The 15,117-nt window shown below is 31.9% G+C and overlaps 1 protein-coding gene across 1 annotated transcript; it reads right to left on the bottom strand.

The window, feature by feature from the left end:
* Window positions 1-5,053: 5,053 nt before the first annotated feature.
* On the bottom strand, window positions 5,054-14,536 carry LOC126839484 (L-threonine ammonia-lyase). Its single transcript, XM_050574803.1, has 9 exons — window positions 14,254-14,536; window positions 12,988-13,113; window positions 12,843-12,913; window positions 11,170-11,457; window positions 10,674-10,836; window positions 7,906-8,061; window positions 7,663-7,799; window positions 6,192-6,417; window positions 5,054-5,379 (listed from the first exon to the last, which is right to left on the bottom strand). The coding sequence occupies exons 1-9, from the start codon at window positions 14,290-14,292 to the stop codon at window positions 5,263-5,265; spliced, it is 1,323 nt and encodes a 440-aa protein (XP_050430760.1). The 5' UTR covers window positions 14,293-14,536; the 3' UTR covers window positions 5,054-5,262.
* Window positions 14,537-15,117: the final 581 nt, after the last annotated feature.

Below are 15,117 nucleotides of genomic sequence, written 5' to 3'. Positions count from 1 at the left end.
CAAAAGCTTTTATTGATAACGATATAACGCTCTTCTACGCATTTTAAAACTAATAATAACCGTTGTCTTAAAATGACTAACTAATGTAATGTGACTACTACCGTTTTTCCCCTGTGCCCTTGAAATGATTTTGTCTTTTGTGCAAATCATTATATTTATAGCGTGTAAGTTAAGTGCTGTTCAAAAGCTACTTATTCAAATAACGTTAGGTATTTAAGCTTTAAGCGGTGTGTTAAGATTAAGTATTCGCCAGATGTAGTTTTTTCATTATTATTATTATTACTATTATTACTATTATTACTATTATCACTATTATTACTATTATTACTATCCTGTGATCGAACACTGCTTTTAATGGCGCTGTACGGCCAAAGCTGTTTTCCACACAGCCAAGTATTATGTTTTATGCGACCTGTAACGTTTATAATACCTATTATATAATATGTATAAGCTATATTTTATTCGTGTGTTAATAATAAATTACAAAATATTATACCTATTGTCTTTTCAAAAAGCACCCGCGTTTAATTAAAATCCAATAAATCACGTTGTATTACTATTTCAATCGATACATTTATGTTGTCTGTGTGTGTTTTTTTTTCACCCCCTGTGGGGGGGGGGACACTAGAATACCCCCACGGTATCCTCATGCCTGTCGTACGAGGCGACTGAAATGAGGTTGCCTCAGGCACAGAGCCGGGTGTAAAACGGGCGAGGGGAAGGGAAGGAGAGGCAACCCTAAGGGAGGGCAGGAACACTTAAGGGCGGTTAGTGGTTTATGTCAGGAAAATTCAATGAATCATATTATTGTGGTATCACAATTATATATTTTGAAAAAAAAAACATTTTTTTTTTCATCCCCCGTGGTGTGGTGGGGGGGGGGATGGTTAAGAATAGGCGTTGATAAATATTGGACAATCGATTAAAAAACCCAGCGAGGCTTAGCGCTTCCGGGTTGACAAGTTAGGTTAAGAAGTTAGGTTAGGGTTTTTTTTAAGTGTACACAACGTGAAACGTTGTACTGTAAGCAAAAACACCAATTAACGTTAAGTCGCCGAGCGCGAGCCAGCGGGCCGTTCAGCGTTAGGTTAACATTGAAAAATTATTTTAAAAAGTTTAAATTTCACACGGGCAAAAACATACAAACTCAAGCTTATCGTACCGATCAAAGCACTGTGACGAGTTCCACCCGAATGGTTCAGCACATTTTAGCAGCGAGGTGAGATCTCGAGATGGTCTTAGCTTTTGGGTTTCATCTGCTAATTACTCTGGTGCTTGCTTTGTATCTCAATCGATTAACAATTTTCTGTGTTCACCTGCAATTAATGGACTTAACATAGACATCTCTACCTTGTGTACAACTAACCATTTATGTAAACTGTGTATACACGTTTGATTAGGACTCTATACAAACTCCTGTTTATGTCAATGTTGTACTTGAATACTTGTTGTTAATACTGCTACTAACCCATTGCCTTTTTCTGTTTTGTCTTTTGGTTATGATCTTCTTTGATTTGTTTTTATATACTTATGCAACGATAATAACACTATGCTAATGTACCTCTTGTTGTTCTGTAATGTAACAAAAGTTTATATTATTAATAAAAATTTAATGATAACTGATTTTATTTACAGAGTTTTTTTTATTGAAAATCAAGCATGGTAATATAGAAATTAACCATGTTTAAAATAGGTATTCTATTAAAAGAGTTGAGCACTATTCAATAAAATACATAATTTTCGATTCTAATAAATCAAAAACACCTAAAGTCTTATACAAATAATAATATGTATTATTTAATAGTATTTCTTTACAAATTATGTTGTTTTTAAATACAATTTAAAAATAATAATAACATTATCTTTATTCAAACGTTACTCGATTTGCTTTAGTTGTTTTTGAATTGAATTTTGTCCAGCTCTGTATAGAATACTTTACTCGTCTACTTTTTTTTGTACAGTTAAAACATCTAACAAGAGAAAGTAAATAATGGCATCGCCAAGGTACAATCCGTTTTTAAAACTGATTGAGCTTATTATGCAACTTCGGGTATTACATATAAAGATGCAGAAGAGTGCTAAAAAAAGTTGTTAAAATTGAATGTAAAAAAAAAAAAAATGTCTTACCTACTGTTACACTTGTCTACAAGTAAATGTAAATGGTGTGTATCATAATGCGAATGGACGAGCTTCAACAGTACATTGGAGAGTTGTGTAACGTACAAAAAAATGCATGGAGTATAGTAAGTAAGTTATAATGTAAGCTTCTGACTAAACACAGCTTTAACCATAATTAAAAAAATAAATAACACTTTACTGTCTACTTACAAGTTATACGATAAAATATTTGAAAATCCCTCTGAAGGTGACAGTCTTGCGGATGCTTCTCTAAACTACATATTAATCTACTCATTTCTAACAACGCCCAACCAAAGTAACTCAATCGTATTAAACTCTTAAAGTCCTCTGATTCTATTCGCCGCTCGTTTTCTAAGTAATCAAGTTCTCTCGTTATTTTAGACGACACGAAGTCATACGATCGACAAAGCTGTAAGATTAGTCACCTGTTGCAGGTGTTTTGCCAGAAGTCCATCTTCGCCAGAACCATAGTTTGAACGATACGTTAGACAATTGTAGTAAGTTGAACGGAGTGATTTTCTATTGGCTTGATATTGTGTTGTGTGTATCTAAAAAAAAAATTAACGTGCTAAACTGGTCAGCGACAGTGTGTTCCGTTATAACAAAAGGGTTTTCACACAAGTGGTCATCACACCAATAGGCAGGGCGATTTTAATACAATCTAGCGTGAAGCGTTTGATAGCCGATCAAACAGAAATAGCGCTGCGTTAGGTAGTATTAGGATAAATCTGCTAATGTGCAACGACAGAAATGGATTGACCACTTCACGAGTTTGGCTTCCATTGTTTAATTGCATTTAAAACTGGGCGTTTTGCATGTTTTTTTTTTGTTTGGAAACCTGACTTTTCAGAAAGATGTCTATCGTCGAATTGGTTTCAAAAATGTTTAGCCTAATCTTTAATATTATACTTGGACAACAGGAGCTGTTCAATTGTGCTCTCTGCTGAAAGGAGTAAAAGGTTTTTTCGTTTTTTTTTTCAAGCAGTAACACACTATAATTAGGTTATTTTTGCTTACAAGTAGCACATGGATAAAATCAGAGGTAAAAAACAGATTATTAATGGCTTTAAAATAACATCATCATACGCCAATTATTATCGCAGTTGTCAATTTTTCGAGTCTATAAAAAACAGGTTGTTACAAAATAATCATCAGACAGTTTCGATATTCATAATTCAACAGGAGTGGAAAAATCAACAAAAGATTTCTGAAATATCTGAATAGAAAAAAGTCAAAGTACTTACCTTGTCGTCTAAAAATTAGACTGAACTTAAATCTCTAAACAGGAGCTATAATAATATTATACTTGTGTATAACATTTTCTGAAATATCTGTTGTGAAACTTAATTGAGTTGTAGAAATTCTTATTCAAATAAAACAGGTTATTCGTTTGATTTTTTCACAATTTATTTGAAAAAAATAAATATGTTCATATAATATGTCTAACATAAATTCTCAGTAATAAAACGTATAGTTGGTTACATTTTTTTATAAGTATAATATTATTGTACTGTTATAGTATATTATTTCTACAAAGTGGCGTTTGAAGAAAACACATTTTCTTGAAAACCGCACTTGCAAATTATTTGAATAATTACGTGTTTCCAACGGATTCGAATAATTGACCAACTCTGGGCACAAACGGCCTAAGTCAAACAAATTAATTTTCATTTTCACATTTATCTGACTCTAAACTAATAAAAAAATTTGAGCAATTGTAGCTAACCACACGATTTTGACAAAAATTTAATTCAACTGTCAACTGACCAGGTGAACATGTCTAATTATACTTGGCAGAGTGATTTTAAATTGACTTAACCTGTTGCTTCTGATTGCTAAGCTAAGCTACTCGTTGGGTCATATTATAATCAATCGGCAAACATGTCGACGAAGTTCTTGTCAGGTCTCAAGTCAGAAGACGAGTGAACCGAATAGGAGTAGAAATTCATTACAATCAATCTCTAGACGGAGATCGGCGGCCACACCGTGCGACGGGATTCAGGTAATCTGTAGTTCGTCGCTTGATATTGTCTAAGAAAAAGCGACAATTAGGATTTACCTGGATCGTTATGCACGGCAATCGACTGGACCGGAACAGCATCGAGACTTAAACGCCATGACGTTTTTTTGGATTGATTTATTTACAGATGAAATTAGCTTAGATCAATAATAAGAACGTTTAATATATATATATATATATCATTCCTTTTTTAGTTCCATTAGATAACAATATTTTTCCTCCCTTTCATAGTTTTTTTTTTGGTTTATTATAGTATTATTAGTCTAGTTAAATCATTTATTTTTGTTGACTGTTTTATTAAACATGTATTTAATAATTTGTATTACCCTTTATTTAAAAAATGTATAAATACGATTGTTAGAAGTAGATTTTCAAATAAAGTTAACACACGTTTGATTTTAAGCTTGCCTACAAATACAATATTTATAAGTTAAGTTTAGTATGTTTTAACGACTTGTTTAATGATCAAGTTAGAACTCGAGTACCTAACCTAACCTACTACTCCAAATAGATAGTTTTTTGTAATAATAAAGACATACCTTGGGGATTCCTAAGATGTTATGTAAATAGTATGCCGAATGACTTTAATCGTTTACAGCCGATATGTGTTGACTTTGTACTTTTTATTCAAATTATCAATACACATTGCTCTGTTTAAAGAGCTCATATAATAGATAAGAATTACCTTGAATATAATTAGGAAATATGTTAAATACAACCAAAATAATTTACCATAATGTTTTTGGAAAATACATACTTTCGATGTAGTAATTATTTGCTTATGTTTTCAATTTCAATATAATAATAACATTCGGTGTTTACATATTATTATAATTAATATATATTTATCATAGTTAATAACAACAACAATTATTATGATTATTCGTTGTTTTTTAATTCACTATACCTATACTATATAATATTTATAATACAAATAATCGCTTTAATTTAATTTCATTAACAAATGAACATATTGCCAAACTGGCATATCTAATCAATGCAAAATAACGGTTAGGTTATTTTGAATTGTCAATATTTTGTCTTTTGAGTCAAATTTAATTTTATTGGTATATAATACAAAGGCAACGTCCGGACGAACACCACTACAGCACTTTGGGCAGCGGTATGTCACCGAAAATGGACGAGGTATAGTTCTTCTTGATGACCTCTTGCATTAATTGAGCGTGTTTCAAGTCTCTGGTTTCGCATACCACTTTGACCTTAATTTAAAAAAAAAATAATACATACATATACAAACTACATAAATCTTCTTATAAATACACTTATTTTTTGTTATTTTTTCTTTGACAGTTTCTTCGGCCATCAAAAATAAAAAAATGTATTAAAAGTCAGTTTCTTATTTAAAACAATCTTAGCTTTCTGAAAAAAATATTGATTTATTTTTTCGAGTACAGAAATTCATTAAAATTTAGTTTTTAATCTAAAAAGTTGCTTATTTCGTGTTGCCCAAAATTTGAGAATTTTTCAAATTTTTTTTTTCAAAAAGCTGATATAATAGTTTTACATAAAACGTGTAAATTTCAAATTGGGTTTTCCATAAAAACGCGTAGAAAAACGAAAAAAAGAGGTAAAATTTCATAGAAAAGTTGAAAAAACAAAAATATTATCTTATTTTTACACATAATTTTTTTAACTATTTTGGTTACTGCGGCCCCTTTTTTAATGTAATTTTAACTATTTTTTTTATTTTCTAAGCGTTTTAATGACTTTCTGTTAACAAAAAAATACATCAGAATTTTTTTCCGAAGGCTCAGATTATTTTACATAGGAAACTGATTTTTAATCGTTTGTTTTGACGGCAAAAATCCACGATTCCGTGTCATCAACTTAACTCATAATTATTGTTATAAACATATTTTCATGTGATAAGGTTGTGATTCAATGTCGCCCCTTGTCCCTTATCCTTCCCCGACCCTCCCATTTGTGCTACAAAAGCGTCGTGCCTTCGGTGACACTTCATATGAGTAAAAATTATTGTCCACGGTTCTGGTTTGTGTGCAGTTCTGCTCACCCTAACGCTGAAGACGTCGTCGGACAGCCATGCCCGCTCGTGTATGATGTCTTTGACGCACACCCCAATGGTTGCTAAGATTCTGCACAATTCGGCAATGCCTCCCGGCCGATCGCTGAGGGTCGCATGGAATTTCACCAACCGACCGTCGATGGCCAAACCTCTGTCTAAGCACCGGCCCAAAATGGACGTGTCAATGTTTCCGCCGCAAAGCAAAAGAACCACTCTGGAAATGTTTAAAATGTATAAGAAAATAAAAATTTGTTTTCAATCAAACAAAAACCCAGCCATTCCCATTGGGTCGTGGAATAGATTGAATCATAAATGCACCACATGCTCAGCAGATTTTCTGTCATCTCATTCTCGACTCATCCACAAACTTCCCTATCCCTCCTCCTTATTTGTTTCTCCGCCAAGCCAATTTCCCGTTAGGAGAAGACATTGGACCATGAATACACCTCATGTCTCATGCTCAGCTGATGTTCTGTCTTTTGTAAATTAACTCTAATCAGTTTCCTCTTTTTGAAATCAGTCTCCTCTTCTACACCATCGTTCAATTCCCATCTCATCCACACTTATCACTATCCTTTCCCCACGCTGTCTTCTCCTTTACTCCTCCCCTTTGATTCAAAAAAGCGTCACGCTATTGCACCACGTATCCGCCCTAGCCATAAGACTCATTCCTGTCAATAGGAAGTAGAAGAATATATAAAATGACTAAGTTAAAAAGAATAATTTCAAAAATATGTACATGTAAAAAAAAAGTCAAGTTTAAATATATGTATCATAAAATATTAAATAAATTAAAATGTATACATTATTATTAAACTATATGTTGTTATTTTTACAAGTTAATAATTTCAATTATTTATGTCACTTAATTTTGTTATTCAATTTTGATTCATAATTGAGTTTTTAATTAAATCTAATTAAAAAAACTAGTTATATAAATTTTAAAGAAATATTTAAATGATTATAGTTAATAAAATCATAATTTTTCATAGAACGTTGTCGTAGTTTGCAAACTTTTTATCGTTTTGAAATATTTCACTGAAATGTTTTGCTTAGGTAAGTACTGAATGAACTCTTTGGCAACTGAGAGTACCAAACACGTTAGACGATTTATTAGATGAACGAGACTAGTACGGGACGTTTATAGTTTAGGACTAAAGTAATTAAATAGCGTACAGAACAACCTAGCCGTATAAATAGCTAAAGCACCAAATTACTTAGTAGACAAGTGATAAATTGAGAGAAGGGGATCTAGAAGTGCTCTTAGAGTCATTCATGCAAGATAATGCAGCACTTTATGAATCAAGTGACATGTAGAATAAAGTGTGTGGTTGGATGGGATGAAAATAAGAGAGCTTTAGCGAATAAATAACTAAGTGGTAGTTCAAGAGTTACAATTAATGGTAATTTTTCAATGGCCCGTGCTTAGAGACGATGAAAATACTTTGCTCCGACTTACTTTTTACCGGCAAACTCTTCCATTTGACCGGACAATGCTGCCGCCAGACCGATAGCTCCGGCTCCTTCTACTACACATTTTTCAGACTCCACCAACCGCAGTATGGCTATGGAAATCCACTCTTCTGAGACAACGACCTGTGCAATGTCATAGTATAATAATTGTGAGTTCGTCACTCGGTTGGGAACGCATTGAAAATCATTTTTAAAAAAAACCCTTTCTACTTAGGTTCGAGTAAATTACCATTTTGTCGATTAGAGGTGCGGCTGTAGCGTAGGCGTTGTATCCGACCATGGGCACTGCCAGACCGTCGGCCAACGTGGACTTGCCTTCGATGAGTACGGGTCTTCCGTGCTCTAAGGCTTTGGAAAAACTAGGAAATCGGTCGGATTCCACTCCCTGAAACGGTATAGTGACTTTATGATTGCTATAATTGAAGTGGTGAAAACCAAAAGAATATAGCAGCAGTGAGGGTTACAACGTTTCCAACGGGGAAACAAACCCCGTCGGTGGGTGAACTACCCCTATAATTGTTTTTTTTTTAAATAGATATTGTTGCCTTGAAGTTAACCTAATGTCTTGGTGGGAACGCATTGTTACATAATATAATGTACACAGTAAATTGTAACGATATTATAAACAACTAATTTTTTTTTTTTACTCAGAAATATTATTAAATTATAGCCCAACGGTGACTAGTAAAACCGATTAATTTTCAAGTGATCGTGCCTTGAACTAAACTTTGTCAATAGTTTTAATAGTAATAGTTTTGTTAGCGGTCTAGTGTATAGTATTATTATCAATAACGTCTTCAGAGTCCAAATTACCATAGATTTTACTAATAATATTATTAACATTCAATGACGGCATGGCGATCAGAATGAATCACGTTGAAAGAGAACACGTTTTCTAATTGCCAATTTAATAGTTATTGCCTGAAATAATAACTAATAAAATATAATGGTCGCTTTGGTTTTTAAAAATTATCGTTCATTATAAAACCAATTAAGATGACTAAAACGATAGCTATAAAGTTAAAACCTTGCACAATTTCCTTAATAAATTGGCATTATCAGTATTTTTTTATTTTTAAAATAGAAACCGTTCTGTTAAAATATAATACGTTAGTAGATTATGCGGTTTGATTGATTTGGAATTTCGTTAAAATATACATACATATTTTAATTGCATAGAATTTCTGAATATGTAATGCTAAATTTGCAATCTATAAGTATTTGGCCAAACACATAATGTAAGACCGAATTGAACTTAATACTGTTTGTTGTCTACTACATTAATTGATTGTGCGTTATCCATTAACCATTAAAGTTATTAATTATTACAAAACACACTCTTCTTACGCTTATAAAATAAAATAAATAATATTAAAATGAAATGCATCGATTCCACTATTATTATCTGTTTTACGATTTACAAACGAATTTAAAACGCTACAAAAAGTATGTAGTTATTAAAAATAAATAAGTATTAAGTAATTGAGAATCAACAGAATAGTGTTTATTGAAATAATTTTAAGTGCTAATATTTTTCATGTACTAAGGTTATGTGTTTGACTTTTAATATGTAATAAATGGGAAAAAAATTGGTAAGCTATAATAAAAAAATTAACGACTTAGTGTTGGTATTCATCTTAAATCGCCAAAATTAAAAACTTAATAGTTGTGTCAAATGTTTTAGGTTATTTTTTTTTTGTATTTGGGTAATTGAAAACTAATTGCTTAATCTGATTTGTATTATGTAGTTAAGATTTAAATAATTTAAACGTTATATTTTTTTCTTATTTAAACTTATAGAGTTAATTAATTTGCTAAATGTAAAAAAAAAAGAGAAGTAAGTGTAATAAAAACATTTTTATTTTATTGGTTTTTGCTGTTGTAAAAAGAAAAAAACTTTAATAGACTGCTAGATTGTGTCTAAATCATTTTTTTTTTACTTATTTCACAATCGATAGAAGTCTATTCAAATAAGAAATGTCTACAATTTCAGAGGTTTAACTCTAAGTACGTCTATGATTTTTTTTTTATTTCCTTAAATTGGTTCATTTTACTTAAAACTTAAAATTATCAACATTTTTTATAATTAAAAAAAAGGATTCAAAGACATAAATTATGGCTCTTTAAAATCACTTTATATTTCACAATAACTTTTCTTTATCAAGATCAGCCCTTTGAAACTGATAACTTTCTAAAAAAAACAGATTTTTACCATGAAATACCACAAGAAAGACATTCAAGTGTAATATTTTAGCTTTAAGTATTTTGATTTGAATTGAAAAAATGTTGAGCACTTTTCAAACTGACGTATTTTTATTAAAAAACTAAAATTTCCACGTTAAAGGGATTGCATGCGCCCTGTTTTTAAGAAGTTTTGTGTAAGCATTATTTGAGAAAACAAGAGGTTTTTAATAAAATATTTCAACCATGTCAATTAATTTATTGGTTAATTTGTATTAGCATCAAAGTATTATTTTTTATTTACACAATGTTTTCTGTAAAAAAAAACCAGACATATCTGTCGTTATCTGTTGATTAATTTTTCAACGTTTATACTCTTTAAGCGCTAGACCGACGTCAATATGTCTTTTAGTTTTGTTTTCAAGTGTTCGATGAGTGTTTTTTTTAATAGGCCTGTGTGAATTAACGAGCGATTACATGCACGTTAATAAAACAAATCCTATTTTAATGCGGGTGACGATTAAACTAGTGCAGCTTAATTATTATTAACCGATTTAAAACGCCGCCCATATATTACGTATGCGGTTTAAGCCAATTACACTATAGTTTTATGGGGACCACTTAATGAATATTGAAAAATTGTTATGAATCTTTATCTAAAATTGAAACTCAGCAAATCTACAACATAATATGAGTGTGTGATTTTGTTCTGCTTTTGTCATTCTTAAGATATTAATCTTATCTTTAGTTACACTAAACCTCGTGTGTGTGTGTGTGTATTATAAAGGTAAAATAAAATAAATAAATTCAACTCACAATGATCTTACAATTTTTGTTCAGAGTTTTCACGGCCAACGAGACCCCGGCCAAAAGACCTCCCCCGCCCACTGGCACTACTATGGCGTCAGCGTCCGGCACGTCTTCCAGTATTTCCAAGCCAACCGTGCCCTGACCGGCCATTATGTGCGGGTGATCGTACCTAAACACATTGGCAGACGGTTAAACACCAGCTTTGTACAACAAGTTGTAATTTGTTAATTATTTAGATAAAATTTAAACACTATATTGTAAAGTAACATAAACTAAAATGTCTCCAAAAAAGAAAAGCGTTATTGTTTTAAAATCAAAATTAGTGTCATGTCGACCTGTACAGTGGAAACCGTAAATTTGATAACGAAACAATGTTGGCGACACTGCAGTATTATATTATGACGTATTTCTGGACTTTACAGCGGCAAAATTGCAAACTATTAATGAATAATTTAAATATAAAATACAAAAACGAGTTTATCAATTAACCAAGTGCACTGACCCGTTAATGTAAATGATGTTCTTTTCTTTGGAAATCCTCAACGCCTCTTGTTTGGACTCTTTCATGTTGACGCCCTGCACGATCACGTTGGCGCCAAAATTCCGGCAAGCTTCGATTTTCATGATGGGCGCCGCCGTGGGCATGACCACGGTCACTGGGATGTTCAGCCGTCTGCCGTGATAGCACAGTGCTTGCGCGTGGTTGCCCAGCGACGCCGAGATCACACCGTTTCTCTTATCTTCTTCCGACAGCATTGTCAGGGCGTAGCAAGCCCCTCGTTCTTTGAAACTAAACACAAGAAATTACCCTTTTGATGTGGATTTATTGGGCGGGATACACGAGAAATATTTAAAAATATAAAGAGATGAGATATCTAAGATATAAAATAAAACTGATAAGAGATTATAGATAAGTGATAAAATGTAACTGATTTGAGATAAGAGATAAAGATAAGAAATAAGAAATAACGGATATACGGTAGGCATAATACATTATAGTGTTAAGCATGTGCTATACAACAAAGTGCCAAACAAACATAAGGCTCTTTGTAATGTCTGAAATCGAATTTAAAATAACTTTCTGCACACAAGCTTGTATAGAAAATAGCCATTCAGTTACCTAAGACCGTCGGAACAACTTCACAAGTTCACCAAGACTTCCAACGCAATTATTACAATTTTTTTAACACAGATACCTACGTTATTGGGCTTTTATGTCGCCATTTTTCGCGGTACACTTTCACTTTCAGTTAGAGCTTAGAGATAAAAGACGAAAGATAAGAGATAGATGATAACATGTCCAAGATTCAATGTTTTTCTGTAGAGCGGAGAAAATAACTAGGTTTTTTTTTTTTAGATAATAATATAAGCTATTTACAATCCATAAGACTAAAACAATAAGCGAGTTCCATGACAATTGTATATTTCACACACACGAATGACCTGAAGAGTTCTGCCGTTCAAGGGCACCTCAAAATTAACCTTTTTTGATTAAAAATTTTCAATGTTGTAAGTATTGTGTATATATAATATATATATTTTTTTTTATACATTTTACAATATCGTCGCTGGACTGCTGCTTTTAACAGGTTTTCATATTAAGTAACATTAATCATATAATTTGCTTATTACCTATACATTTTTATGTACACAAATTGTACATAAACTGTTTTGATAATAATAAATTAAATTAGGCTCGACCTCCGTTGCACGAAAATACATAGGGACATGTATATGTTTGTAAATATACAAGTATAGGACCCTGGTACTTTTTGGTACTTTCTAATATCGAATGTTTTATCTCTAATCCATTATCTCAATTTTTTTTTTGGCATGTTTTTTGACTGTATGTAGTTGGAGTTATTTGTGGAGAGAATCATTTGAGATACACCTGAGGGCACCACTAATAGCCTGATATATTTGAACGCTTGAAGGAGGGGACTAATGTTGGAACTTGGAAGGTTCGGCCGGACCCCAAACCCCGTTGGACCATAAAGATTTAATAACAGATTTATAAATCAGAACTTAAGGGGTTAAGCCATAATTAAGATATTTTAAAGCGAGGTCTAAGCAAATGAAGAAATGAGAATCAGCTTGTTTGCGTTTTAAAAATAGCGTGGTGAGCCCAACTGAGGCGCTTGTCAAGTTGTACTCGTTGTTCAAAATATAACGTACCTGCCTGTGACTTGGACGAAGTCTTTCTTCAAGTACAGTTCCATGTTGACTAGACTGGACAAATGCGATTTCTGAAACAACAAACGAAAACGCTCAGCTAAACCATGGCTTGTTTATAGTTGGTGCAGTGGACTAGATAACTTACAGCGCACGAGGATTTGACAACTCCGTTTTTGATCTTATAAGCTGCCGAAGTTATGTCCTCGAAAGTTATTTTAACCGGATTCGACTCGAGACATGCGGGATCTTCAATGTTTTCATCACAGCATTCCTGATAAACAATTATTTTAACGAGAAAAAACTTAAGCAACACTTGTGGTTATGTATTATAAAATAGAGTAGGTAGTTAACTATTTAAATAAACCCTAATCCGCAAACATTTTTTTTTTTGTTTTGTTAAGAGTTTATTTAAATAATTAATTATTTTATAAACGATTTGAAATTTTATATTATGTAGATTATATAATTTAACTCCGCGGTCCCCGCATAAACTTAAGCGAGTATAAAATATGTAAAACAACGAAATTATACATCAAATCAATTAAAAAAATACAAAACAGTTAAAAACGGTGTTCCAAATAACCGAGAAAATATTGTTAAATAAAGTAATATAATATTTAATAATATTATTATTGTTGATATTTGAGAACAATAATGCGCACACAATTGATACTATTTAATTAACTTGCATTGCTGGCCACGTGACTACTAAATATGATTAAAAACCAAACCATAAAATCAAAAAAATCTTTATGAAATTTAAACACAATTCATAGGCCAGTATTTTTTGTAATAAATACAACGACAAATGTTTTGTTAATACTTGAAAACAAAAATAGTTTTAAAAATGCCAAAATAAGCATATTTTTAAGATGTAGTTTATAAACGCAATGAGCAATTTTTAAACTAAAAAGTAATTTATACATTTTATTTACTGAGTGATTGAACATACTAGTATAAATGTCAGAGGATAACTACTGGTCGACCGGCTGGTTGCTTAAAACATTTTATGTGAAATTATTTCTAAATTTTAAATTTCTGGTCGAGTTCAGTTTTTAGGAAATTTCCAGTCTATCTCTTCAGAAAATATCTCATAACAATTGCGAATGGCTTTTGTTTTAAAAGTTTAGTTTTGCCGGAAACTGAAAATGTCGGTCATTTTAAAGATGATATTTGCCAAAAATATTTATAAGAATAAAAAATTATAAAATTAGTTAGTTGAAACGAGGCGTTGTAAAAGGTGGTCGATAAATTTAAATAAACGTTTATTTTTTTATTGAACTTTATTCACCGCTTAAGGTGTTTGGAAATAAACGAAAAATATTAAATATGAACATCTTATGAACAAAAAAAAAACCCGAATTTTTTTTGGAGGTGTTTAATATTATGTTTATTTGTCGGTCGTACTTACTTTTTCGTTTCCGTTGATGTGATCATGTTCGGTAACCATTTTTACTGTATGTGTATGTGCTGCAAAATAAATATCATATATTCTAATCCAACATTGGCCGATGTTTAAAACGGAAAACAACAAACGCACAGCAGAAATGCCAGAGAACAAAACTAATATAATATAACAGGAAAAATAAAAATTATGATAATATTATTTTGCGGTATAGTAGCTTAGACAGAGGTCGGTTCACTGACGGATTCACGTGTTCGGCCAAGAGTCCGGGAAAGACGACCGACTTATCTGCATTTTATAGTTCATTTTATCAGTTCGGTTGGACCAATTAAAAAGCGCAAGCCGCCTAGTTAGGCACTTATGTTGTTGTTTTTTGTTTTTTCAATACAATTAGAAAACATATTACAAACTGCGAAATTCACCTGGACTAGGCCAACGGATACAGACTTTACTGTAGACTTTTTGTGACCGCGTAGACTTTAATCAAATGTATAAATATATTTTTAAAAAATTTATTTACATCATCATATAGTACTATTATCACAAGATCAAGGTCGCAGGTGCTCCGAATGAAAAAAAAATTAAACCGTTGTTTACCAAGTTAAACGCGTCATAGTAAAATATTGTACTTTGATATTTTATTCTACGAATCAGCTGTGCCTAGTCGACCTAGTCAAGTTCGGCAGAGGAAAAAATGTAATCTATATTTCATCATAGTGTTTTTACCAGCTATACATTAGGATAGCGCAGTTGATGCGAAATCCTTTTGGGTGTACTTTAGGAAAAATGTTTACAAATTGACCTGTTACAGTGCCCTGTTTAACAGGGAAATGTCCAGTTAAGAAATGTTCAAAACAATCTCTAGTTTGG

The sequence above is a fragment of the Adelges cooleyi genome, unplaced genomic scaffold (assembly GCF_023614345.1).
Source record: "Adelges cooleyi isolate 19-005CV unplaced genomic scaffold, UGA_ACOO_1.1 ACOO_flye_CR_arks_rails_tigmint_CR_PRNA_306, whole genome shotgun sequence".
NCBI classification, from domain to species: Eukaryota; Metazoa; Arthropoda; class Insecta; order Hemiptera; family Adelgidae; genus Adelges; species Adelges cooleyi.
Note: the sequence above shows the minus strand (reverse complement) of the source record. Positions and strands in the feature narration are given on the sequence as shown.

Bases quoted from the DNA above. Each gene is read 5' to 3' on its own strand.
- LOC126839484 (XM_050574803.1), bottom strand. From the start codon at position 14,292: ATGGTTACCGAACATGATCACATCAACGGAAACGAAAAA. The intron at 12,914-12,987 runs GTAAGTTATCTA...TTGTTGTTTCAG, and splicing joins TTGTCAAATCCTCGTGCGCT to AAATCGCATTTGTCCAGTCT. The intron at 11,458-12,842 runs GTACGTTATATT...TCTTGTGTTTAG, and splicing joins TTCGTCCAAGTCACAGGCAG to TTTCAAAGAACGAGGGGCTT.